This window comes from Ciona robusta, chromosome 5 (assembly GCF_009617815.1).
Source record: "Ciona robusta chromosome 5, ASM961781v2".
In the NCBI taxonomy this organism is placed as follows: domain Eukaryota; kingdom Metazoa; phylum Chordata; class Ascidiacea; order Phlebobranchia; family Cionidae; genus Ciona; species Ciona robusta.
Window position 1 is genome coordinate 7,019,944 of NC_143239.1, and position 27,883 is coordinate 7,047,826.

The 27,883-nt window shown below is 37.0% G+C and overlaps 6 protein-coding genes across 6 annotated transcripts; 1 reads left to right on the top strand and 5 right to left on the bottom strand.

Annotated features, from left to right (window-relative positions):
- Positions 1 to 29: 29 nt before the first annotated feature.
- LOC149736147 (translation initiation factor eIF2 assembly protein-like) lies at positions 30 to 5,637 on the bottom strand. Its single transcript, XM_089878760.1, has 9 exons — positions 5,480 to 5,637; positions 3,865 to 4,045; positions 3,164 to 3,314; positions 2,712 to 2,818; positions 2,268 to 2,466; positions 1,797 to 1,825; positions 1,398 to 1,524; positions 435 to 580; positions 30 to 373 (listed from the first exon to the last, which is right to left on the bottom strand). The coding sequence occupies exons 1-9, from the start codon at positions 5,551 to 5,553 to the stop codon at positions 305 to 307; spliced, it is 1,083 nt and encodes a 360-aa protein (XP_089734886.1). The 5' UTR covers positions 5,554 to 5,637; the 3' UTR covers positions 30 to 304.
- On the bottom strand, positions 4,046 to 5,463 carry LOC149736148 (iron-sulfur cluster assembly factor IBA57, mitochondrial-like). The gene has a single exon (XM_089878761.1). It carries the CDS (start codon positions 5,417 to 5,419, stop codon positions 4,430 to 4,432), a length of 990 nt encoding a protein of 329 aa, XP_089734887.1. The 5' UTR covers positions 5,420 to 5,463; the 3' UTR covers positions 4,046 to 4,429.
- Positions 5,638 to 6,521: 884 nt separating the features above from the next.
- LOC149736149 (pantothenate kinase 3-like) lies at positions 6,522 to 11,588 on the top strand. The gene is made up of 6 exons (XM_089878756.1): positions 6,522 to 6,928; positions 7,183 to 7,402; positions 7,640 to 7,837; positions 8,108 to 8,294; positions 8,653 to 8,776; positions 10,053 to 11,588. The coding sequence occupies exons 1-6, from the start codon at positions 6,641 to 6,643 to the stop codon at positions 10,224 to 10,226; spliced, it is 1,191 nt and encodes a 396-aa protein (XP_089734882.1). The 5' UTR covers positions 6,522 to 6,640; the 3' UTR covers positions 10,227 to 11,588.
- On the bottom strand, positions 11,585 to 17,874 carry LOC149736150 (solute carrier organic anion transporter family member 2A1-like). The gene is made up of 11 exons (XM_089878753.1): positions 17,449 to 17,874; positions 16,674 to 17,017; positions 16,277 to 16,375; positions 15,919 to 16,056; positions 15,631 to 15,764; positions 15,026 to 15,182; positions 13,984 to 14,148; positions 13,588 to 13,780; positions 13,192 to 13,354; positions 12,768 to 12,999; positions 11,585 to 12,404 (listed from the first exon to the last, which is right to left on the bottom strand). Exons 1-11 carry the CDS (start codon positions 17,742 to 17,744, stop codon positions 12,130 to 12,132), a joined length of 2,196 nt encoding a protein of 731 aa, XP_089734879.1. The 5' UTR covers positions 17,745 to 17,874; the 3' UTR covers positions 11,585 to 12,129.
- A 651-nt stretch (positions 17,875 to 18,525) lies between these two features.
- Positions 18,526 to 25,022, bottom strand: LOC149736151 (transcription factor IIIB 50 kDa subunit-like). Its single transcript, XM_089878757.1, has 9 exons — positions 24,892 to 25,022; positions 24,506 to 24,633; positions 22,189 to 22,346; positions 21,778 to 21,887; positions 21,187 to 21,275; positions 20,507 to 20,635; positions 20,075 to 20,188; positions 19,692 to 19,798; positions 18,526 to 19,266 (listed from the first exon to the last, which is right to left on the bottom strand). Exons 1-9 carry the CDS (start codon positions 24,955 to 24,957, stop codon positions 18,995 to 18,997), a joined length of 1,173 nt encoding a protein of 390 aa, XP_089734883.1. The 5' UTR covers positions 24,958 to 25,022; the 3' UTR covers positions 18,526 to 18,994.
- Positions 24,976 to 26,997, bottom strand: LOC149736152 (GPI-anchor transamidase component PIGS-like). Its single transcript, XM_089878754.1, has one exon. It carries the CDS (start codon positions 26,944 to 26,946, stop codon positions 25,339 to 25,341), a length of 1,608 nt encoding a protein of 535 aa, XP_089734880.1. The 5' UTR covers positions 26,947 to 26,997; the 3' UTR covers positions 24,976 to 25,338.
- Positions 26,998 to 27,883: the final 886 nt, after the last annotated feature.

Below are 27,883 nucleotides of genomic sequence, written 5' to 3' on the forward strand. Positions count from 1 at the left end.
TGGTATTAAACAAATATTAATACAAAACATTAACGCACCCCTCCAAAGTTTAATATCGAAACTTCGACCAAACATTCGATCGATAATCGTCCAACAATCATAACAAACCGACCGACCGATTGTTAGAGACCAATGGAATCCTTCATTCTGGAACGTTTCAATATTTCGTAACAATTCCGATTGTAATTCAAATATAAAACGTCATTTACGTTATTGTGACGTAATGAACCACAAACCGCACACGTGACTTTCAACCGACAATCGGCATATATGTCGTCATAATACAATACATGACGTCACAATGCTATCTGTTGACAGGTAATGTCCATTGTTCGTCATCTGACGAATCTTCTACGTCATCGTTTTGAATTTTCTGAAAATGGCATCATAATTAAACGTAAATTTGAATTCACACTGTTACGTCACAAACAAACCATTCTCATGAAGTCAATAAGCTTTGTTGCGTCACTACCGGTGCTTAGATCAACGAAATCCTGAGGCATTCTGTATCGGAGGTGCTCGCTGGGCTGCATTGTGACGTCAGAAGGGGTGTAGCGGAACTGACCGATGGTGACGTCATCTGTAAATCGCGGTTATAACAATTAACAACATAGAAGTATTATATATCTCTCAGTGATGGTGAAGATCAAAGTAATTAAAACAACGAAGAGAAGGAATTAGCAACAAAACAACAGTTGTTTAAACATGCTACAGTAAAAACTACTTAAGTAAAAGTGTCAGACCAAACCGTGGCTTTTAAAAATGATCAGCACTGTGACGTAACAGCTGAATAGAAGTAACAATATGTCAATCATTATGACGTCATAACACTCGCTCTCCACACACGGCACGTTCGACGCGGTTGATTATGACATCACAATTAAAGTAGTTTGTTATTGTAGAGAGTGAGGTTTATAATGTGTGGTTGGTTATCATGATGTGTATATGTTGATATATCCAGGGTGATACCATTTAGACCAGCGCTTCCCAAACAAGGGCTCTCGTAACGAACTTCAGGGGTCGCTTAGAGTTCACCAACTTTACACAAAGTACTTTATGTACTATACCAATAACTGGGAAGGGTCGCGGAAAAGTTTAGAAGGTTCAAAGGGGTTGGGAGGAAAAGTTTGGGAAGCCTTGTGGTCCCCACTAGTCTGGCGCTGAGATAATTTATACACAGAAAACCTGAGACCTGGCTGGGTTGTAGGTCTATTACCCCAACACTCAGGGTGGAGGCAGTTTATAGACACTCAATAATAGAGATTCTATTCTATAAGGGTGAGGTCTTCAGTAAGACCTGGGACAGAGTAATACCCCGTTACCCCAACACCCAGGATGCAATTTCAACGCACTTAACAATAGAGATCCTCATTAGTAAACAACACGTGACCCCTGACCTGCAGTTTTCATATCAACATAGCAATCACACGTTGACAAACTCCCCGAAGACAATTCACCCCAAGTGAACAATAATGGCTCAGTCATCTCACCATACGGGTTGAAATCAATCACCCAGAAGTTGCCCTGTGTATAAAAGTATTTCAGTGCTGCCAGATTATTTTAACTGTAGTGTTGCCAGATTATTTTAACTGCAGTGTTGCCAACTATTTTAACTGCAGTGCTGCCAGATTAATTTAACTGCAGTGTTGCCAGATTATTTTAACTGCAGTGTTGCCAGCTATTTTAACTGTAGTGTTGCCAGATTATTCTAACTGCAGTGTTGCCAGATTAATTTAACTGCAGTGTTGCCAGATTATTTTAACTGCAGTGTTGCACACAATAATTTAATTACTTACGTCTCTCTTTTTGTATATGTCGACGACAACTGAAAAAAATGTAAAATTTGGTTAGTTGGTTATCGACACCGGTGTAACAAATTTTAAACAAACGTGAAAACGTGACGATAGAACAGTTACACTCACAGTTGCTTCGTTTATGATGTAACCCTATATTGTTACGTCTATAGTAATAACATGGTTTAATGGTAAAATTTGGTTTGATAGATAAAGCATAAGGGTACTTGTGCGTACAACGATAAGGATATGTAAGTTGTATGTGTATTGTTTGTTTATTTGTGCCCGCAGGCAAGTTTCATGCATGATACTATTGTCTATTGTCTATATATATTTAAGTATGTTGGGGTAAGACGACCAATGTTTTCATTCTCCTATCGTTCCCACAATTGGTAGAAAATTAAGAATATTCAAAGAATTATATAAAGTACCTTTATTGTATATAATTTTTTTATATAGTAACCCGCAACTTACACGAATCACTTGGAAATTTATCAATAATTTCATCAGATACAAAATTGTGAATTTCTTCCGCCAGTTTATCTTTGTCCTTTATGATGTAATCGTAATGTTGCTTATAATCACGCTGACTGACGCCTAATAGAGATTTATTTCGTATAAAACATCGGAACTCCATCCCAGGCACAAGGTTCGCCCATTTTCGCAGCACCAGCTGAAACAAAAACATAGGTATGCAACTTGAATAGATTTAATTGAGTAGTTTATATTGTTATAACGATGTTATAACAACGTGTTATAACGACTGTTGTTGTCCCGCCATGCGAGGATGAATAAGTTACATACGTGGTAACTCGTAAGTGGGCACAACCCTACGTTTTTTCATATTAAAAAAAAGCAACTAGCATTTGGGCTTTAAAATTATTCAACCAATAAAAACAACAACCAACATATTCTTACCTGATGCGGAATATTTGCGTCACTTTCCACATCTGTACATAACTTGAATACCGAAGTCAAATCATAAATTATAAAGACAGAACTTTTAAGCAGAAGAACTACTTCACCTGGGAATTAAAGGTGGTTTTGATTCATTTCAAATTTGTTATGGCTCCTGGAATAATGGGCCAACCCTGGTCAAGTTTCAGATCCTATGATATGCCATACTGTAGGATCTCACCCATATTTTTTATTTGTATGTGGGTAAAATTAAGACAGCGCTAGTCCATTACCCCAACACCCAGGGTGCTACAATTCATTGGTTTGTTACGTGGCTTCCCCAAGGACACATTCGCTCATCATGGTGGCAGCATCCAGCTTTGAACCCGGGATCGTTTTGTTACAATGCAAGCACCTAACCACTGGGTCTAAGCATATATTCTACTCGTTCACCTATATAGAACATAAAGCACCTGCAGTGTTGCACAACAAGGAATTATTTGCTATCCAAGCTGCATCTTTAGGTGAGCTCCACCCCAATTTAGGAAACACTTTTCCCCCGAGGTCTTCGATTAATTTCCCGATTTCTTCCATCAGTTCAGTGAACTCAGGGCTATTTCCCTCCTGTAAGAAAACTTTGTGTTATTTTTATTAAATGTAACTTATTTATCTTCACGGGCAAGGCAATGGCAGTCGTTATAACACGGGTGTTCTGTTTCATGCACCTCGTGCCAGCTTACAAGTTACCACGTATGTAACTTATTTATCCTCACATGGCGGGGCAACAACAGTTGTATATGTATGAATGAATGAATGTAACTTACTTTATCCTCGCGTGGCCGGAAAACGACAGTCGTTATCACACAGGTTTAACACCTTGTGCCAGCTTACGAGTTACCATGTATGTTACTTTGTGGGTGTTTATTTTTTCTGATTTTTTCATTTTTTTATGTATGGGTGATAATTTGGACAACCCATTAGTGACCACTGGGTTGGAGCAATTGCCGTTAACTGTCTTGCCCAAGGAGACATACGCCCACAACGGTAGCAGCGTCGAGCCTTGAACCCATTACCTCTGGGTTACAGGCAGGTGCGCTAACCACTATGCCGCGGCACCAGATTTGTATAACACGGGCGTTTTGGTCCATACACTTTGATCTTTCATACCACAAACCTCTTCGTTTTCATTTTCCTCCCATTCTTCTTCACTCCTCTCCTCTCCATTATCTCCCTCCTCTTCTTCATTGTCCCACTCCTCCCTAGTTGCTCCTGGGAGCACCACACCTCTCGGCAACACAACAGTGCCGTCATCTTGCAGATATTTAACAAAATCCTCGGGCAGAGGGATAACTACGCTGTGGAGATACTGGGGTTACAAAATATGCAGATAAGAAAACTTATAAGTTTTACATTTAAACTTGAGCAAAACTTAACTAATAAATAACCTAAGTTAGAGTTTATTGAATTAGAAATTACAAATTTGATGAACAACCCAAAGTTATAATGTTGTGAATAATACATCTTAATGAAATTTAACAAGAACGCTGCTAAACATTTGCAAAACCAAAGAGAAATAAGATGTGAAATTTGTATATTCTTATGAACAACAAAGTGAACTTTGTATCACATAAAATTACAATAGGTATTGTTACATAGATAAGCAATTTCCGATCTCACAATACGGCGAGTAACAACAGCAGCAAAATAAACTTCATGACAGAACAATAAACAAATAAACTTCAAGTTTTGACATTTATATTACTTGGTTGGCACGCCCCGTCCGAGTAACTCCCCCCCTCATTATGCCACCACAATGGCCTTTGTCCTTTCAACTTAGTACCCCCACTAGTGGTCAACATCTGCCCCTCGTAATCGAGTTTAATCAGCGCAAGTCCATGTTTTCCACCCACAACCCCCCGCAACCTTCCGGCTGATTTATTGTTTTCGGATCGAAGAGATGTTCCCGTTTCAGGGACTTCCCCTTCTAATATCTCAACGGGTATGAGTCGTTTCCTCACGACCCCCGTGTGGTGGGTTCGCGCCGTTAACTCCTGTCCGAGGTAACAACCCTTGTGGAAGTTAATACCATGCATGAAGTCTAAGTTGCTTTCAAGAGGCAAACTCTTTCCTGGTGGAAGATCGATGTCCGTTTCCGGCACCCCGACTTTGTATCTCCATATATGGTATTCCTCTGACGATGTCATCATGACATCATCACATGGTTGGTCACATGATACAACCCTCCACCCCATTAGTTCAACTCTTGGATCAGGATTGGCGCAAACATGATGTTTAACATCAGGCATAACATTGCTGCCACTTTCATTCCAACTTTGCCAGATATTTAAATCGTTTCTTTCGAGAATTTCAACTTTTTTACGAAGTTTATATCTCTTCAACAATTTCATGAAAATATCAGCCCTGTTTTCGTCACAGTCGATTAAAATTTCCCCATCGTTCCAATGCAATATAAGGTTATGGTCAATCCTGCCTTGCGTGTTTAACATCATAGCGTACATACACTTGGATGAAGGCAGCAAAGTTACATCGTTTGTGACCAAACCTTGTAAATGTTCAATTGTGTCTTTGCCGCTTAGTTGGACCACAGCGCGGTGATTCAATTTGGCAAATTTCACATTTTCTGTATTTTTTTCAGAAAATTTTCTCAAAAAACTTTGAAACTTCGGTTTAGGCGACACAGGACACAATAGTTTGCCAATTTTTAACATTTTATATCAAAATTACACTTTAAAACAAAAAAAGAAAGTTAATATTAACATAATACGTACCTTTTTATCGTGTGACGCCTAAACAAATGATACCAATTTGAAAACAAACAATTTAATATTTCTTGTTTATTCATTATAAAAATTATTGTCTGCAAAAGTTGTAATTTAGTCCAAAACAATTACAAAACAACAAAATACAACCTGGCCATGTATTTAATTCCGTCCTAATTACTTATTCCCTTTAAATTAATCAATTAGGCGGTGTTTAATTAAAATAATTTTAATTACGCAAAACTGACATCATCGTATGTTTACATCTGAAGCATGACTGGCGTGTTTCTGACAGAAAATTGTCTATTTCAGTGTTGCCAGAATAAAACTAGTAATTTTAAAAAACATTTTCTGCTTTTTAAAATAAACCACATGATTTTATTAGAGATATTTAATGTTTCTCTTTTATTCAATTTATTTTTAATGCAAAAAATTATTTATTTTGCAATTATTTAAAAAAAACTAAGCTAAGTTAAAATTTGCAATCAACACTTTTTGCTAAATCATGCGTACGATTTTTCCGCATGACTGATCAACTGCTAAAATATAAAAAACAAACGAAGAACTCGAAAGAATTTCTCGTATTACGGTTTCGTGGTGGCGTATGATAAGCATATTTCTCCAAGCCAGGTCCAAAGTTCATGTTTTTGCCTGCAGGGATATATATATGCACATTTGGCCTTGAATGATTTGTTTATAGACTGGAGAATATTGCAAATTTATAAAGCGTAGATTTATTTGTTGACATTGTTTTGTTTGTAAACAAACGTACGCGGCGATTTTTTGCTGCGTCAGCGGATTTTTACACCTCGTTTATAGTGTGTGTTTTAGATACTGTAGTTAGGAAGCAGAGACAAGATAGTAGAAATTACGTCACATATTAAAGTAAAACAATATGTATATATATACCGTTTGTAACTCTAGCTATATTTTCTATAAAGGTGAAATCTTTAACTTTGAACGCTTAGGATCTGAGGCTAGGGTATAATATTGAGTACTGTTTTGTTTATCTTATTTTAAAATTTATTTAAGACAAATTTAACTTCAATATTTCTAACAGCTTGAATGTTATATTCCATATATACTACCTATAAGTTGTTTATTTCTGCATCAAAACACCATTGCCATTGCCAAACTGATTTAAAGCTCTTGTTGTGTTAAATCCTCACAATGGGAGACAGCTCAGTTTTTAAGGACAGTTCGGAAAATTCTTCAAACAAATCGAAACCGAGCCGCCCGAGGACGTATTCGAGCAGATCCGGGAAGAAACACCCGTTTCCGTGGTTTGGCCTCGATATTGGAGGCACTCTCGTTAAACTTATTTATTTTGAACCGCTATCGTTGTCACCTGATGAAGAGAAAGAAGAAAAAGACTCGCTGAAGTCAATCCGGAAATATTTGACGTCAAACATAGCTTATGGGTCAACTGGTGTAAGGGATACAAGGCTTGAGTTAAAGGTGAGTTTTTTTTATTAATATTTAACAAAAGTCCCAAAAGTCTTTCTTATAATCTTATTAAAGATTTAATTTTAGATTATGTACAAAACTTGAACCAATACTCTTTCCTCAGTAAGTATAAGGGATCAGAAGTCATAAAAGTTTCGTCTTTTATGCTTTATTGTATAATTTTGCTTAATAAGATTTATGTGCCCATTAAATAAACATGTCTATTCAATCATATATATTTTACCCTAAATTTTTTTGTTTTTTAGAACGTCACCTTCCAAGGTTACACTGGCAATCTACATTTCATAAGATTCCCCTCAGAAGAAATGGACAAGTTCGTCACCATGGCCAAAGAAAAACAATTCGCAACTTTAATTAACCTATTCCACGCCACAGGAGGGGGGGCTTTTAAGTTTGAACAAAAGTTTTTAACGGAAATTGGAATAAATTTAAATAAATTGGACGAACTGGATTGTGTTATAAAAGGTGAATGGAGATATAACATCCGTTATAGCAATTGTCGTTTGTTGCTAATTCCCTTCTTTTCGTTGTTTTAATTAACTTGTTCTTTGCTACTGTGTTCATAGAGATTCATAAAAATATATATGTTCTGGTATTTTCAAAAAAAAATATAGGCTTTCTATGTAATACAATTTTTTTATCGTTATTCATTATTTTTTTCTATTGTTATTCTTCGAGTAACAATAGTTCGTTTTTCCCCAGGAATCCACTTTGTGCAACACAAGTGTGGATTAAACGGACATTTTGAATGTTTTTCCATCTCCAACCCCCTTAGTGATGGCCCCATCGAAAAAGCCCCCTTTGACTTCCGAGACCCCTATCCATATATGGTAGCGAACATCGGGTCAGGGGTCAGTATTATGTTGGTGAGGTCGCAGGAAGATTACGCTCGTGTGTCAGGTAAGTTGGGGAGATTTTATTCTATATGGGAGGAATTATAGCTTGGCATGTCATGAAGTCTGGGATTTAGTTCATCATTAAGTTAAAACAGTCCGGACTGTACATTTTGAGATTCATTCATGTTTTGCATTTTTTTGTAAAATACGTTCATTAGGGGGCCGGAGTACACTCATTAGGGCTTGTTTTGTAATGTTTAAAAAATATATATATACGTTTTTATACATTAGATATATACATCTGCATATACATAATGTAACCCTACCACCCCAGGTACAAGTCTCGGCGGAGGTACTTTCCTTGGCTTATGTTGTTTATTAACCGGATGCGAAACGTACGATGAAGCGATCGACCTCGCCACAAAGGGTGACAGCACCAAAGTCGATAAATTAGTATCAGATATCTATGGTGAAGGGGGTTATGCAAAGTTCGGACTTCCCGGAAACGTGGTCGCCTCTAGGTGGGGCTATAACTGTTTCCTCATTTAATAAAATATATAAATTTTGAATAAAAAATTTTTTTTTTTACAATAAAAAATTGTTGTTGATACCAGGCATAATGTAAATTTTGGATTTGTGTTTGTCTCTTATTTTTGGTGGGTCTAATATGCCCAGCTTTTTTGTCAGTCACATTTTTTATCCACTGAAATATAAGCATTTTATAAAAAATCTTCTCAATACAAGAAAAACCTCAATACATCACCAAATAATTTAGATTGGCAAATCAATACTAAGGTTTATTATGCAATAACCTTAATATTTCCTTAGTTTATATATTATCTTTATACCTTTTAATCTTCAATCTTTCAACCCTCTAAGTTTTGGGAAGATGAATTCTGAGGAAGATCGGAAATCGGCAACGAAAGAAGATTTAGCGAAAGCTACGCTCGTAACGTTGACGAATAATATCGGTAGTTTGGTGTTCAGCTGTGCACAACGAGAGGTATGTTATGTCTATGTTTGGATTTACAATAATGTTGTTTGTGCATTTGTAACATAGTGTGTTATAGTTTGACTTGACTTTTGTTTGCTGCATATTTTTTCTTATCGTATTAACCAACTTTTTAAAAAATTGTTCCTCTGCAATATTTTATGTTTTAAAAAAAATTATCCCAAAAATAACAATATTTAATTGTGATCTGGCCCTGATCTAGGCATCATATTGTTGGACGATTCTCGTTGCATCATAACAGAATACACCAAGTGCTACTAATTATACACCAAATAAAATCAAATATTAAAATAGAATTGTTTAAAACAATAGACGGATAATGCAAGTTATCGAAATATATCTTTGGTAATTATTAGTTAAACTTGATTTTGCTTTCTGTATATTATGTAGAACTTATTTCTTTGTTAAACCTCTATTCCTTTAAAAAAAAACACTTCGTGCCTAAATATTCAAGTTGATGAAATTAACACTGACTTTCCTGCCTATGTATTCCCATGGGGGTGGAATGCACAACCCATGAGGGAGTCACTTAGTGCTTTATTTAATTAAAACAGGAGATTGAATGCAGGATCTCGGGCGACAGAGCTTATTAAGTTGTTTAGTGAGATTTTACTAATAATCAATAATAATTAAAATGTTTTGATAGCATTTTTTGGGTAAAACTGTACAAATATGAGTTTTTACAACTTAGTGTGCTGCGAACAAGCTCAAAGCATTGAGGTGTACTATCCCGGCTTCCCTTGAAACTTTTTATCCCTGCCTTCCTTGTAAAACTTTTAAAAATAAAAACAATTTTGTAAACTTATGCGGGTGTTACAAGTAAATTGGTAATTTATTTTGTATTATTAGTTTGTACAACCCTAAAGCTAATAAAGCCATAGAACCCATGCTTAGTGCCAAAGTAAAATAAAACAACCCATTAATATTTGCATTAAACTCGTATAACTTTTGACTTATCAATGATTGACTGATCATAACTATTACTATTCGTAAATACAACCTTTGTCCCAACCAGACAAAGGTAAATATAACGTGACTTGTATTGGAATAAGTAAGCTAAACTACAGTACACTTGAATCTTCTAGATTTGAAACATATTACATGATAGCTTGTTATAATAATTTAAATAATGCGTATATTGATTATAAACCACATCACCAAACTTAAGATATTTATTATATATACTTATAATTATAATATACATTCATAATTATATCACATATATATATAAACTACATCACAATACTCAGATAAGCTTTACACATAGGGAGTTGAACGTGTTGTATTCGCCGGCAATTTCCTTCGAATAAACCCAATATCCATGAGGTTGCTATCATATGCCATGGACTTCTGGTCACAGGGTTCGCAAAAGGCTTTGTTTCTGGAGCATGAAGGTTATTTTGGGGCAGTTGGGGCTTTATTAGGCAACATGTTGTCATAATTGTAGTTGTTTATGTATAAACATAGGCGCCAAACTTTTATAAACACAGGGGAGGCAGGAATGGTTAGATGCCCCTTTCAATGGAACAACTTTGGTTCCATTGTTTACTTAATGATTTTGAGCTTTGGGCTAGAGTTGGTCTACTCTGCCACCCCAGGTTTGATGCTAATGGTGTCAAACTTTTAAGAGGAGGCAGGGATAGTTAGACACACAATCATGTGAAACAAATCTAACTTATTGGTTGTAATGTTTACTGATTACTGCAGTGCTCAAAATTAAGGGTTGTTCTGCCCACCCTACCACCCCAGGTTTGACGCCTATGTGTTACGCAATGTGTTCCATGTTTTAGATAACTATTATTTTTACAAAGTGCCTGTTGGGTTGGCAAATCAAAGTAGGATTTCAAAATCCAGTGTTCAAAATATATTATAAACGTAAATCATACATTAGTGTACGCTGGGTAAATGAAACTTGTATAAATTCCTTTTAAATGCTGCAACCAATTCAAGGTTAATATTAACACTTCCTAAAATTACCTGTTAACAAATTGAACTAACAACTAATTGTTATCTATATATACCTTCATAAACACTTGTGAACAGTACCTAAATAATGCATATAGTACCTACTTATTTACTACCAAATACGACAATAAAACGTGATCTATTTTACCCCAACCTGATATAGAACTGGCACTTTGTAAAAATGTAAATTTTAGTAGTTTTTCAAAATATTTTATTTAGAAAAAAAAGGGAAATTAATTTTTTTAATAGTAATATACCAAACTATCTAGAGGATATTGTTGTTTTGCTGATAAACCTATGTATTATGTATATTTTTAATTTCGTAGTTGATGTTTTTAATTCACATAAACGTTACATTCAATGCATTCCCGCTATCATATATAAGTGTATTATAAATTCCACCCCATGTTTAAAGTACAGGGTGTTGGGTATAAATTCCACCCCATGTTTTAAACAATATGTGTAAAGTAGCCCAACATTGTATATGCACAGTCTATTCTACATGGGTGAACTCCTACAGTGAGGCACGCCATGGGACCTAAGATTTGGTCAAAGTTGTCCCATCACTCCACATAATTACCCTTATACACCTAAAATTAAACCATGAAACATTTTTTTGCATGCTACTTTTTCCATAACAGACTTCCAAAATCATAAATTTCTCGTTAAATAAACATAGAAATATTAGAAGCCAAAGTGAAACTGTGGGTGTGTACATAAAGTGCCCACTATCATACCTCTTTTTAGTTCAACATTGTGTACTGACTGCAGTATGTAAGCTGGTTATGCATGTTTTGTCTATGCATTTTTATTCTTATAATACACTTCGTGAAGCACATTTTGTTCATTTTATTCTCTCATATTCAGTTTTATTGCAAAATGGCATTATAAACCAGGGATTTTAATTGCACTTAGAAATCTTAGTAAAACCATTTGTCTTATTTTGATATTCTATATGAGGGAGGTCCTACAGCAAGGCGTGATTTGAGATTAAGCCAAAGTAGATCTGACAGCCAGAGTGCTACAACCCATCAGTGACCCCTAGATTAAAACCCCAAGAACACGTCATACGCCCACAATAGTAGCAGCAGTGAGCCTTGAACCCGGTATCTTTCCATTACAATGCAAGCCATGTGGTGCCAATTACAAGCTTTTAGTTGTTCATAAATTATTGCTTATCAGTAAATGTTTCAAACAAACAGAATCCCTGGTAGAAAAGGATAATAATAATAACAAAAAGGTAGTTCTGATGTCATAAATTCACTTGTGATGTCATAATGACATACACTGACATAATGGCCACCAATTTGGTGAAATAAATAATATATCTTTAGAAAATTTCTAGAATATGACATCATTTTAAAATAATGACATCACAATTAATTTTCTCGTCTCAGCTCTCTATCGATCTCTAGTGGTTCGATCATTATTGGATCCTTTTCATATTTTCCCGTATTGAATTCCATCCACACGAAAGTGACGACGAACACCAACATATACACCATACTACAAGCCAAGCTCAGCCCTATGTAGCTCATACGTAACCCGTATGTATTGTACAAGTAACATAATGCTTTTCCATGGCATGCTGGGGCTTTATAGATACAACTCCTATCAAGTATGAGACCAAACCAAATTGGACCAGGGACGTAACCTGTGATGTAATGATGTGTGTTATGATGTCATAATGGTAGGTATGATGTCATAATTGTAAATGTGTGTTGATGTTTTAAGTAATATTCATAGTGCACCACACACATAAAATACAAAATAAATGCATGTTATGATGTCATAATGTCATAGTCATATGACTTATGTTGCTGGTAATTGGCAAAATATCCATTTTCTATACAATTAGTTGGATAAATTGCTTATGCCATTATTATGAGTGCACGATCAGGGCCAGATTCACAAAACTTATCACAGTTATCTCCTTGCCTAGTTGTATTATTTAAAGGGTGAGATCAGTAGCACTTGGTGTAAAATTACCAATATCCAATTAGCTTAATTGCCTCACCAAGTAAACGTGATGAAAACGACATGAGCCCAATTCCCAGAGCTTTATCTCCAGATTCCAACACACGAAGCAACACCACGTAAACTGGGGCTTGACAGAAACATAATAATGTGATGCCAATCCCAACGCATATCATAAACAAAGCGAGGAGACCGCTGCAGTTGGTGGAAGAACATGATCCCGAATGCGCAGATTTGTCGTCCCCGCTTACGCATGAACAGTTTGTGTATTTCTGTGTGGAGGTGGGATGAATAAATGTAACTTATTTATCCTCGCATAGCAGGCAACAACAGTCGTTATAACACGGTGTTCTGTTTCATACACCTCGTGCCCGTTAACAAGTTACAAAATAAGTCAGAAAACTAAAAAACTACAAGGCCTCAGCCACATAAAATAACTTGACAATAACCATGTTCATTCTTACCGAAATCTTCCTATAACCAGTTGTACTATTGGTATGTTTACACCCAGCGTAACATGGAGATATATAAGTCACTTTATCGGCCCCACATACAAGCAGGAATTGACCTTTAGGGCATTGACAATCATAGTTACAATAAGATGTCTTGTTCAAGTTGTCTGAACCTCTGAAAGTTATATACAACAATTTATTTATCCTATCGTGGCGGGGTAACAAGGGTAGTTATTGCTCAGTTGTTTTATACACCTCATATAGCTGACAATTGGATTTGTTAGTGACCACTGAGTTGAAGCAATTGTCGTTAAGTGTCTTGCCCAAGGACACATGGCCCCACAATGGTAGCATTGGGCCTAGAACCTGGTATCCTCTGGTTACATCACAAATATCGATGTTGCTTACCTATATGGAGCAGTTATACCAGCAATAGAAGGTACTTTGCATCCCAACCCAAACAATGCTGCGAGAAACACACAACCTGCTCCCGAGAATATAATGGTAAAGAGCAAAGTTTGACGGATGTCGAAGTTATATTTCTTCATAAGGTAGCCCCCTGCAAAGGTTCCTGCTATTCCAAGTGGAACACAAACCCCACCTGTGATGTCATAATCATTATTGTTTGTTCAAAAGTGATGTCATATACCAAATGTTAATAAATTATAAACTGTCCAAATTGTCAGCCATACACTGAAGAAATATATTAAATAATCACCAACAAAGTTACATATGTGGCAAGTCGTAAGCAGACACGAGTTGAATGAAACAGAACACCACACAAACGCCGTGGCACAAACCCACCTATCAACATATCCGAAGTCATCCTCAACACATTAAACATCCTTTGTACGTATGTTGACCCGAAAGTTGAAACGCCGGCCAATAAGTTGGCCATTGCAATGTAGGAGAGGATGGCAGTCACTACTAGTGGTGTCGATAATGTACGTCGTATTGCACATGTCATATCTGCGGAGGTTGGTTGGTTGGGGTTATACAAAGCAGGTAGATGTATCGACGGTCGTGTTGTTGTTTAAATTGCCATTTATTTGCAGTGTTGGTTAATTTTTAATTATCTTTGAATACAAAAGCAATCAAATAATTAAAACATGTCTGTGGGGTGGGTTAGTTGTGTTGCGGGTATGATTGCAACAATAACAAGATGCACCACAGAGGTGATTTTTATACTGAAGCAAATTAATTAAACCCGGGAGACTCAAAATAACTACCCTAAAAGTCACCTAAATAGCTGTTACTTAAAATATGGCCGAGCTTTTACTTTGGAGAAACCTCATTTAACAAAAGGACCTTTATTCAGTTTTATAATTTTATTATGATGCTATAAATTGAGGTGCTTAATGGACACCTCAATAATAAAGGGGTTCATGAGTTTATAAAGGTTACAAACAACAGGTTCAGGAGATGTTTAGCCATGGGTTTAGGAACTGCTGACTTTAAATTTCAAGGTAACTATTTTACTACAATGGCCCAACTCACTGCAGGACCTCACCCAATTGAGGGAACAAGAACAAGTACTTACCAAGTAAAAAGCCACTAAGTTTGTAACTTTTATAACATTGGACGGGTCGTGGCTTTACGTACACTTTTATTTCAATTAGAAGTTTAACTTAATTAAAATAAATAGCTTGTTTGTCCGCTAGATGTAGCGACCACGCTTATTTTCCTCCAATTAAATGTAAATATGTTTTTAACCGAAAGTGTGTTTTAACAACTGTTGTTTTGTCGCTATATTCTGTCTTTTTGTTTAAAATATTTCTAAATCTTCACTACCGTAATCGAAGAGACAAACCACAGGTATTAATATTAACAACATTCCTATCCTTACCAGCAAACGTAGAAAGTATCTTCCCCACCATACTTTCTTCACATGCGCGTAATGGACGGGTAGCCGTACACCCCGCTACACTACTGGCTTCCGATTGTGACGCCACGTTCTCCAACTCTTGCTCAGCTATCGCATCTAATTGTGATTGTGTTCGGGACTGTGGAATAAATAGATTGTTACATCCTATTTGGATACAATGGCTTTATATTTTCATGGTAAAGTGGGCAGAAGGTGTATAAAATATTTAATCACATGTAAAACAACAATAAATGATGATTATAAACAATGTTTTCTGTATGGCTGACAAATTAGACAACCCTTTTGTGATCACTGGGTTGGAGCAATTGCCGTTAAGTATATTGTTAAAGGACACATACACCCACAATGGTAGCAGCGTTGAGGCTTTAACTCATTACCTCTGACTTATTTATACCACACTAATCAACATCTATTTAAAACCCATGTTTAACTGTATGGCTATTTGAGGCTGCATTCCTTCTTTAAGCTTGCCTAGCCATTAGATAAGTAACACCCCACCCACCATAAGTTACACCCCCACCCACCATAAGTAACACCCCACCCACCATAAGTAACACCCCACCCACCATGTGCCTCCTATCCTCAAGTGCAGCGATCTCTGCAAGTTCTGCTTCCTTCTGTGGTGACACAGGTAAGTACCTCGGGTAGAAGTAGAAGGGGAAGAGAAGGAGGACGAGGAGTATCGCTGCTACAACGTAACCTGCGTTGTTGTTGTTGTTATGTTGTCATGATGTAACATATTAAGCTAAATCATGACATCACTAGCAATACATTAGAGGTATCATTATAGGCAATGACATCACAGTCGATGACATCATAGTCGATGACATCACAATCGATGACATCACACCTACCCAGCCACCAAGCACCAATCCATGCAGGGTTGGTTTGATGTAGATGACTCGAGTTCGTTGTAACATAGATCGCTGAACTCACGCTGCCGAGCAGGAATCCGAACACGGGACCCATCAATGTAGTGCCGATGAAAATGCCTGTGTGATGGTGATATATCGTTAAGTATGTGTGTAACTAGCATTGCATGGTGAGGCAGATGGTGTTAAATTGTTATGGTGTATTTGTTTTGTGATCTTATGAGCAAGTGTTTTGGCTTAGTGGTTAGTTTGCAATCTTGTAGCTGAGTGGTTACTGAATGTCAAAAGATCTTTTTCACTTTTTCATCACAATTTTCTAGCATAACCATTAACCACTCACCTATATAGATCGGAATCTTCCTAATAACAACGTGATCATCAATATAAGAAACACCTAGTGGCCATAATGTAGCTGCTCCCCCTCCAATTAAAAGATGACCTGGATTGTGATAAAAACTAATATGTCTTAAATCTCAGTCTGGATTCAAACCCAGGATCCCTGGTTCTCCAACCCTGGCCTGGATTCGAGCCCAAGATCCTTGGTTCTCCAACCCTGGCCTGGATTCCAACCCAGGATTCCTGGTTCTTCAACCCTTGCCTGGGTTTGAACCCAGGATCCCTGGTTTTCCAACCCTAACCTGGATTTAAACCCAAAATTCATGGTTCTCCAACCCTGGCCTAGATTCGAACCCAGAATCTCCAAGCTAAATATGTACAAAAACAATCAACCAACCAACCTAGAATTAGCAGCAGTGCAGGGTTATACACAGTCGCATGTTTATTACACGGAAGATTCCTTGGCGTTGTCAAGTCTGTAGCTCTGTGTACCAATGCCTTTCCAATATGAGGCCTCTCCCAGCATAGACTTGACGTTGTAGAGTTATTCAAGGGTGGGGCAGGTAGTATAAAGTGAGGTAACATACAAAACCCCAACCCTACCACCATTACCATTACTCCAATACCAATGGCTCGTGGTCGGTTTAATTTGGCACCAAAATATGAGATAGGGATGATCACGACCATGTTGCCAACTTGGTAACTACTTGGTATGAAGGAGGCCATCGTGTTCGGTATCTTGAACCTGGGGGTTGGAGGGGTTTAGATATTGCTTTATAGTATCAATGTATGAATAAGGTTTATAGTATCAATGTATGAATAAAATAAACTTAACTTGCAAAGTTAAACTTAAAATGCAAAGTATGTAACTTATTAATTTAGAGGCAATGTCAGTGGATAAAACACGAATGTTTTGTTTCATAAACCTCATGCCTGCTTACGAGTTAGCATATATGTAACTTTGTGGGTGATTGTTTTCTGGTATTACTGACAACTTGTACAATCCATTGTTGACCACTGGGTTTTAGTAGCTATGGTTTAGTGCCTTGCCCAGGAACACATACACCCATAGTGGTAGCAGTACACAATGTGTGCTTGTGAATAAGAAGATGTCATAACTTGTGAGCATGAGGTGTATGAATACACCATGTGTATTAGGCATGAAATACCACTAACCTTTTAGTTATATAGTTCAACACACTGTCCGTGTAAGTCAGTGTCAGCAAGTTAATAAGTTGGAAGCAAGTTAGAAAGAACAGAAACATATTGATCGTATAACAAGACGTCGGCATCGGGGCTATGGCTGATATCGTGCGTTCACGAGGCCGAGACATGCCTTCGTTCATTGAAGCTGTACGTAGCGTAACTGTGCGTTGCGCATCGCCAGGCCCGTTTTGGAAATAAGCACGGTCGTATCTTGGCCGTTCTAGTAATGGTGACGCAGCAGTGTGGCTGTGCGAAGGTTCGTTCATTATGACGCAACAAACGATCTAGAAAGTAAAATACGTCATAGTTTGGATACGTCATGATTGGCATTGTTACGATTTAATGAAACTGTTTTTATTTGAAATTCAAATATTTGTTGAATGTTTTTCAAAGCTAGCGCGATATTAGACACCAATACGCGGCTTATGCCGATAAGCGGCCACTAATATAAAGGCAGAGGCTGTCTATAAAAGTCACTCAAGTTTCCACCCACGAGGACATAAATGATCGAACCAGCCAACAGTTATGTCTGCTTTTTCACACACACTGTAATAGCTTCGAAAATTCGACTAAATACAAATGTGCGTATTATATAACACAGGCGTTACTAAACGTAAACGATTCATCACAATATCTGTAACTAACTTACGTGTAACACGCACACAAATCACTATCTACTACGGTACCCTATCACAAATACATTGCATACCCTATCATATTGTACTACCATGCAAAAGTCCATGGTTATATACGGACTCTAGCATACACCAAATAAAAACGCATATTTCAACATAGCATTTAAAACAGACGTTCACATAATATTTACTAATGCAACATTCCATACCCTAAACTCAAACTTAGTGTCTAACAAGGCAGTATGTGCTTACAGGAAACTGCAACAAGAAATACAGGAAGTTAGCGCTAACGATCCCCTATAAGTCCATATACATGAAACTATAACCGAGCGTTCAAAGATCCAGAAACCGCGTAGTTTGGAATTTGTGACTTCCTATTTTAGAATACTTAGTTAAAAAGTTCACTACGATGTCACAAAGAAATGAAGCCGTATATTGTGATGTCACAGTAGTCAACAAAGGGTAGAAACAAAATCACTTAAACAGCTGGCAGGTAAAATTAAAGAACATAATTTGAGCAACGTTTGCAAAGCACATCAAGAAGTATAGCATACCCTCGGCAGGTGGTTATAAACATTATGGGTGACTTTTTGTAAATGGATTGAATTGTCCAGTAATTCCTAAACTATGTACTGAATAAATGTAGTGTATATAACAAATGAATAAGAAGAATCTAATAACTGAAAAAATAAATGTAATGACTAAACGAATGCAGTTAATGTAATGGTCTATTCTATATGGGTCAGACCCCACAGTGAGGCACTTCATGTGACCTAGGATTTTGGCCTGAGTTGGCCCATTATCCTAAAATTGCTCCTTTAGAATTAATAATATGCCCAGCAGCATAGCATACAACACAGTGTAGTGGTTTGACATTCCTTTTAATACTTGATCACAAATCTCCTTTTCTTAGGTTTCGACTTCCGCTTCTCGAACTCATCCTTCTTCACCAGGAATCCTTCAATCTTCTTGACTTCGGCGACCTCCTCAGGAGTCCGGATGTAATCTTTCATCTCGGACTCGGGGATCTCGTTCTCACTGATGACTTCGGATGTAGAAACATGATCATAACTCCTCTTGGGAGCAACGTATCGCATCGGGGTGTGTCGCAAGTAACGAGGCGGGAGGAATGTTAGGTCCTCTTGTTTAGAATCTGGTAATGATGTCATATGTTATGATGTCATAAGTGATGATTTTCGTAGATGATGATGATGTCATAAGAGTGCTTACATTACAAATTATAAAGCGATGTTGTTATTAAACACAAAATAAATCAACCATACTTATTTATTTGGGAAGTGGATAGTGGGTGCACATAGGGTGTATTTTGAAATTTTGAATATAACTATTTTATCCTTGTATGGCGTTATTTAACTTTGTGGGTAATTGTTTTTATGTAAGCTAATAATAGTCAGTGACCACTGGGTTGAAGCAATTGTTGTTAAGTGTCTTGCACAAGGAAACATATGGAATACGATTATGCTTACATGTCCCTTGTTTATGTATAACAGTCAATATGAACAACAATAACAGCATAATCTTACTATGACTAAGAAATAAAACAATGTTTCAACAAACCGTAATTGTCTTGTAACAATGAGAAGACATGTTTATGCTTTATGATGTCATTAATGTAACAATGGTAGCTAACTTTTCTCTCCGGTGCATTTTTGTTCCATGGTAATCTGAAAAAAAGGTCACAATTATAAACCAAAAACTTTTAAACACAGGGAAGTGTAATAGTTATACACACAATCCTGTGAAACAAATATAACTGATTGGTTGTAATGTTTACTGACTAATGCAGTGTAGAATCCGAAGTGGTCCCCCACCTATGTTTGGCACTGATGTCCCTAACTAACTATAACTAAATAAACTATTTACAAAAAACAAAACTGCAAAACATGATTGAACTTGTGTTGCCAGACATATTCAGTTTTAGTGATGCCAGATATATTTACCTGCTTTTCAACTCCAGTATTCTATCTTTACAAATTTTCACGAGTTTCTCGATTCTTTCGTATCGAAAGTCATTTCGTTTGCAAAAGGTTTCCAGGGTAATGCATCGCTTCTGCCTGTAGGAGGGTTGGGTATGTAGGCATTATCAGTGCTTGTAAGTATTAATAAATGCTATGTCCGAATGATACCGGGTTCAATGCTCGATGTTGATGGACCGGTGTCCTTGGGCAAGACCCAGTAATCACTAATGGGTTGTAGCACCCTGGGTGTTGGGGTAATGAGCAAACACTGGCCTAAATCCCAGGACCCATGGCGTGCCACACCAATGGCATTATCAGTGCTTGTAAAAGACTGAGTAGACTTGGTGAAACATCTGCTATAATATAATGAGTCTATACTTAATAATTGTAACTTTTATGTTCATAATCACTCACTTTGATTGTTGCGCAACAATAGCAAGAAATGACGCAATAAACGCAATATTGTTTCTCTTTCTCCCCGTAGTTATAAACATCAATTCGAGAACTTCAATTATTTCTTTCGCCTTTTTCACCAACTCTGGTCTGTATTATGATGTCATAAGATTAGTGATGTCATAATAAACCCCATTATTCGTGTAACATTAGGAGTGGCTGGTGGGTTTAGGTTTAGCACTACAGTTTTATGCATAAAACAGATTTTACCCTGCTGTTAGGTGTCTATACAAACAAGCAGAACCAAAGTATATTGCATTCACCACATTAATCAATGAAGGTCCTTATGTTTGACAACTATGAGTGTAACTGTATTTTAACAATGTCCCCCCAGATTTTACCCTGTTGTTAGGTGTCTATACAAACAAGCAGAGCCAAAGTATATCGCATTCACCACATTAATATACAAGTCTAATTTTAACAATGTCAGTTTTGATTAACATCTGATGCATAATAAAAATATGAAAAAAATATTCACCCACAAAGTAACATACATGGTAACTCGAACGCTGGCACGAGGTGTATGAAACAAAACAACCGTTTTATAATGATTGTCGTTTACCAGCCACACAAGGATAAAGTAAGTTACATTTATTCATTCATGCATTCAATACAAACAAACAAACAAAGAAACAACTCACTGGTTTTTCATTTCAGGAATTTGTTCAATCTTTCCGTCCATCTGTTTAATGTTGTAAATAGTCACGTCTTGCCCTGTAGCTTTGCAAGTCTGTGGAAGTGTTACGATATTATATTAATTTATTATAATGTAGCGGTCCTAGCGGATATTGATGAATGTTTTCTTAAGTCAGTCAGTAATGAATATCAAAGTTATAATTCTCGAGTATAGACACATTATACTATAGCAGATGTTTCACCAAGTCTACTCAGTGTTTTACAAGCACTGATGATGCCAACAGTTTTGGTATATGGTATAAAAAAATCTTAATTTTAAATAACAAGGTTACAATTATTAAGTATAGACTCATTATACTGTAGCAGATGTTTCACCAAGTCTACTCAGTCTTTGTGTTCTATGGGTGAGGTTTTACAGTGATGACATGGGACTTGAGATTTAGGCCATAGTTATTATCTCAACACCCAGGGTGCTACAACACATTAGTGACCACAGTTTTTAGTAAACATTTAATATAAAGAATTAGTGTATACTTCTAAACTGCATCACTTAATTCTACTACTTTACACAACACAACTTAAACATATCAGTTTACTGCTCTCAGTGATTTGGACACCCCAATGACGGTCACACCGATGACTTGGCATATTTCATCAATTGTGACGTTGCAATTATTCGCTCGTAAAGTGAGAAATACACAAGAAGCTGAAAATAAAGATTTCTATGTTAACATAAATACAAGAATGTAACTTATCTTTGCATGACCTGGCAACGACAGTCATTATAACATGGGTGTTCTGTTCCATACACCTCGTGCCAGCTTACAAGTTACCACGTGATTATTTTAATATATGGCTGACAACTTAGACAACCCATTGACCACTGGGTTGGAGCAATGTCTTGCCCAAGACATTACATTTTCCAAGTAATCACACTCTAAATGCATTATTTAATAAAATGCAAGTTTCAGTTTAAAATATCAACATAGGAGCCAACACACGCGAACCTGCGATATGCATTTTACGTTTGTGATGCGACTGCTCTGTTGACGATAACTCAAAGAAGACGGCAGCAGTTTCATGTAGCGATCGTTTCCCCGGTACAAAGTGTGTCATACAGTCTTTCACTTCTTTGTAATATTTCTTTAAATATACTTTCCTCTTCCTGTTTAAATATGAAAGCAAAATTATTGGGAAGTATCCCGGGTTCAAATACCACTGTGGTAACTAGTTCTGTCTGTACATCAAAACCAGGAGATTCCACGTCGTTATGGGAATAAAATAAAAACAAGCAGAGCCAAAGTATATTGCATTCACCACATTAATCAATGAGGTTCCCTATGTTTGATAACTATGAGTGTAACTGTATTTTTACAGTGTCACCCCAGATTTTGTAATAAACACTGTGCATCAGTGGCGGATCTAGAGGGGGGTGTTTGGTGTTTGAACACCCCCCTTAGATATTTTATACATATTTTCGTTACGTTGCTCTAAACGGAAAACGGCGCGCGTTAAAGTAACGATCGTTTGTAGTTAATTAAAATCAAAATTCCGTGACTCAAAATCAACTACAATACTGCTTAAATCTCTGTTACTGATTGCGCAACTTGTTGCAATCGTTATCTATATTATCGTATGCATATCTACATGCTAACGAAAAGATCACTCGTCTGGCGAGCCAAACTACAGGAGGTAATCCTTTAGCTGGTAGCCACCTGAAATTTTGGTTTCAAAATGTTCTATAGGCCTCACTCATACCTGCTCTCTTTTTTTTTGGCGAAAAAGTCGGGCGTTCGTGTCGAAAATTAACTTTAAAAATGCGCTAAAACATGCCTCGTCACCGTAATTCGTCTGACTTGCGTAAGGTTAACGATTTATTACGTCACAATCGCGGTATGTTACGTCACAACAGTGTTACATTACGCACGTTACGGGACGTTATAGCCTTGTTTTTTCGCACTGTTCTATGCTAGTGAAAACCTTAACCCCATGCCCTAACCCCCAACTCCCAACCACTAACCCCTAACAAATTACGTTATCTGTAACGTAGAAATTAAACGTAACAATACGCATTCTATGATGTAATAATCTAACCTTTGTTTAATTCATGACGGCTCGTGTGGAAAATACGGTAACGCAGCTCGATTTCGAGCATTTTAAATGTTAATTTTCGACACGAAAGCACGAGTTTTTTCAAAAAAAAATTAGACAGCAGGTATCAGTAAGACCTAAGGAACATTTCGAAACCAAAATTTTAGGTGGCCAGTGACCACCAGCTAAAGGATTACCACTACAGGAACGGTAAATCTGCGATTACCTGCTGTTATAACCAAAATTAAAGCTTGAATCTATAGTGGCGAAATCGGTCTGGCCAGTGGCCACCAAACTTTATCTAAACACACATTTAATTCACATGCTTGTTGCGTTTACGTTCGTAGAAAGTATTCATCGTAAACGAGACAATCCTTTACTTAATGGCAAACATGAAAAAGCATACATTCAACATGTTTTAAGCACCTGCAAGCTAAATAATGAACGTGTGAGTCCCTATTATGACGCAAACAATCGACGTGTGAATTGCTATTATGTCGTAATCAATTGCCAGGTCAAACAATCGTTATTATGATGCAATGAATACACGTGTGAATCCTTACTATTTCGTAACAAATACACTGCTTGGCTGAGGAAAACATCGTAAATATAAAGAAGCAATGCTTCTGGAACAGATTTAAGTTGATTTTTACGGCCTAAATCGTTTAGAATGCAATGCAGGGATAAAACATTGTCTGTTTAGCAGTACTGCAGTAATATTGTTTGTTTAACTGAATTCTTATGCAGTAATAGAGAGGGTAAACCAAACTCGCGTTAGCAAAAAATAATAACAGGCTTTCCAGAAATATACGTATCGTATTATGTTTTAAGTCTGCCTAACCGGTGTTGTAACTATAAGTGATGTAACAAAATATCGTGGCAATTAATATGAACGTGAAACAACGAACGTTTGTTAAAAGTTCCTGTGCGGCAAATTTGAATAGGAAAGTCGGTATTATGACGTAAATAATCAACGTGTGAATCCCTACTATGACGTAACAAACATTCTGCTTGTCTGAGTAAATCCTGCGTAAATAATGACTTTATTACGCGTAGCATAGATTAATGTTGCTACCGCGGGCAAATGCAAGTGGTGAATTAAAACTTACGGGTTGATTTACGCACATATTAATACGGCGCTTTGCAACTATTAGTTAAACATTTTCTTGCGAACACCCCCGTCAGAATAATCCTAGATCCGCCTATGCTGTGCATATTATAATTAGCACTTACTTTTCACGTGAAGCGCCAACATCTCTTTTATATTTATTCTCAAACGACATAGTTGGCCCCACATAACCCCCTTCTTCCCTCGTAAATTGCCCCATGCCCTCTTGCATCGCACCGCACTCATCACAAACCTGGGATAATGGGTAGTATTACATCATAATGCAACATTAATTCAAATATACTAGTTATGTATTGGCATAATTTTATATCTTTGCAGAAGTATTATACAGTAGTATTGTGGGGCAAGATGGATACCGTTAGCGCATAATATCCCATATTTCCTGGTTGTGTTTTTAACATTTAACAAACATATAAGTAATATATATATATTATATAATGAAACAAAAATATGTTTTCATTTTAACACAAACATTACAAAAGCAACGCACCATTGTGATTTGCGCTCCGACACTATCCTCCACCAGGTGTCCTACTTTACACGACGGACAATCCATTTTAAAATTTTCTAAAAATCTAAAAAAGAATTAAATTTTCACGATTTTGAAAAAAAAGTCACGAAAAATTCACTGTAGCAAAAAATGCATCATTAATAAAGTACGAGAAGAAAACAATGAAATCTGGCTCTATAGTGCCCACTAGTGGTGCCATGGTGGTGCTTGCATCTTAATGTTGCATGCAATCAACAGAAAATTTGAACAAAAGATTGGTATATGGGAAATTACTCTTCAGATAAAAAACATTAGTTTAAGAAACTGTCAGAGCATGTTTTCATTGGTGAAATAATACGAACATTTTTACCAGAAGAGCAATTTCTCACATTATGTTATTGCCTGGTAGCAAAATCAACAGGACAACAACTGCTATTAATGATGTCACTATTCTACTTTTGATTTGTCACAACTGTCCTTGTTTTTATATCGTTTATAAACAAATACTAAAGAAACAAGAACAGGCAAACTTATCGGCAAAAATAGCGGAACATAAATCGCAAACTTTTGATCCTCAGGAAAATACAATAACTCTAATAGCGATGGATGGAAGAAAGCTGATTGTGATGAAACAAATGCGTCACGTGAAGATGACATCGCTCTTGTTAAATTTCCGACCGAGATCGCTTGTTTCGCTTCAACGATTGCCGCGACCGATTGGAAAACGGAATCTGCGACATCGTCGTTAATTATGATGTTGTCGATTTGGTGTAGAAGTTTTTCTAGAGATCCAAGGGTGTTCGTCGATGTAGCGACGTTTTCAACCGACCGAAGTCGCAGCAAATAATCCGTTTCCCACCCAGTGATCCCCGGCCACGTGGGCGGCTTGAAAATCACTCGTTTGTCAATGTTTGGGTAATTATTACGCAATCCTACAAGTGTTCGTAGATTGGTGAGAAAAGTTGGCATTACGGAATCTAAATCCACCTCTCTAGCTCCTTCTTGAGGATTGTATATTGTCATGCCACCCCAGCGGGGCAAAAGAAAGTTGTTACTTTTCGAAGGCGAACCGTCACCTTTCTGTATATATAAGGGGTTGTTTGAAATATCTGTCAAATAAAGGACAAAGTTGAGAGTAGGAAAAGTTGATAAATGTGAACCTAGTCGACTTTCTATTGAGTTTATTATGTTAGAAAGCTGATTGCCTTGTAAGTAATGGTATTTCACTTCATTAGTCGTCGAGTTTTTCATTATTTTGGGTCGAACACGAAGTTTAGTTGAGTAGAGGACTTGGGATGAGATGTGGAAATGAAAGATCGGTTTCAATTCCTCCAAGATCGGAGTTATGTGCTCCAAGATTGCCCTTTCTACATCCCAAGTCATCTTTTCTGCATCCGGACATAGAAGAGTAAAGATCACTTCAAACTCGGAGCTAGGAGGAACCATCTTCATCAGCTCCTCATCTTTCCTCCCACTTCCTCCTTCTTTGCGGATGTTCGCGACAACTTCCTCCAACATTTCTTCACCCACGACCCCCTGTTTTAAAACTTCCACCAAAATTTTTCCAAATTCGTCTAAATTTTCAGTCTTTCTTCCAATTTGAGCCGAAATTTCACGATTTGTTTCAACATTTATTTTAAAATCGTCAAAATTGCCACAACTTACTGCAACTCTTATAGTACCAGCCACTTCCCCGTCCAACCCCAAATCCACCGATTTTGGCGAGTAAGTTACATTATACTTCACAAATATCGGCTTAGCTGAAACAGATCCGCCAAAGTTTCCAAAATAATCCTCCAATTTTGACTTAACTGCTTCAAAATCGCAATTGTCAGCCACAACAACATTAACATTAATTCCGACCTTTAAACCAGCGTCTTGATTTAATTCAGCTATTTCAGTGAACGGCAGATTTGCCCTGTAAACTTTGGTCGTGTTCCACCATATTGGAACCCCAAGAACGACAAAAATTAATCCAGTTGCAATTGCTGCAATACTTTGCGTTTTTTTGCTGTTAAAATCATCCGAATCATAAGAACTGCGACTCCCAAACATTCTAAAACTCACTAGCGTTACCTAAAAGTAAAAAATGTTACTAAATGACATTATTTATTGTAAAAATACCAACAAAAACGTATTCCAAACGACTTTTATAATTATTATTTTTTAACGGTCCTACTAAAACACGCCCGGCGGGGCCCGGTGGAAAAAAATATACTAAAACACGCCCGGTGCGGGGCCCGGTGGGGCCCGGTGGGACCCGGTGAGGACCCGGTGTTACGAGTCATACTAAAACACGCCCGGTGGGGGGCCCGGTGAGTATTTTTGAAAAGGGAGCTTTCCCTATTCAAGATCCACCAAAATGTGATGCGTGTATTCAGATTTTTAGCCTAATGAGACCCCCGAGTTTTTTGAAAATTAACTTTGATTATGGATGTACGAAGTTTGTTTCGTTGTACACTTACATAATGAACTGTATTTTTAGCAAAAGTTCATTCGTTAAATTTGGTTAATAGGGGGTGGGGTAAGATGAGACACCTTTTTATTCTATTTCTCGTCCCATTTGGTAGTAAGCAAAGAACATTCAAAGAATTATAAAACTATGTCCTCACGACTCCCATAGACTGTTGTTAATTGTTTAAAACACGATCAAGATATTTAAATATTATAGTAGGACGGGGGGAGACGGGACACCTTTAGCACATAAGATCCAAATTTTCTGTTCGTGTTTTAAACAATTAACAACAGTCTATGGGAGTCGTGAGGACATAGTTTTATAATTCTTTGAATGTTCTTTGCTTACTACCAAATGGGACGAGAAATAGAATAAAAAGGTGTCTCATCTTACCCCACCCTACTATATATGCTATAAGTGTCCTACCTTAGGCCACAGTACTATACATACACTTATACTTGATCGAAGTTTTATTATTAAAAACTTTAAAAGACGAACAATGTAACTTTTAAAACGAAAAATGTAAATATTAGACAT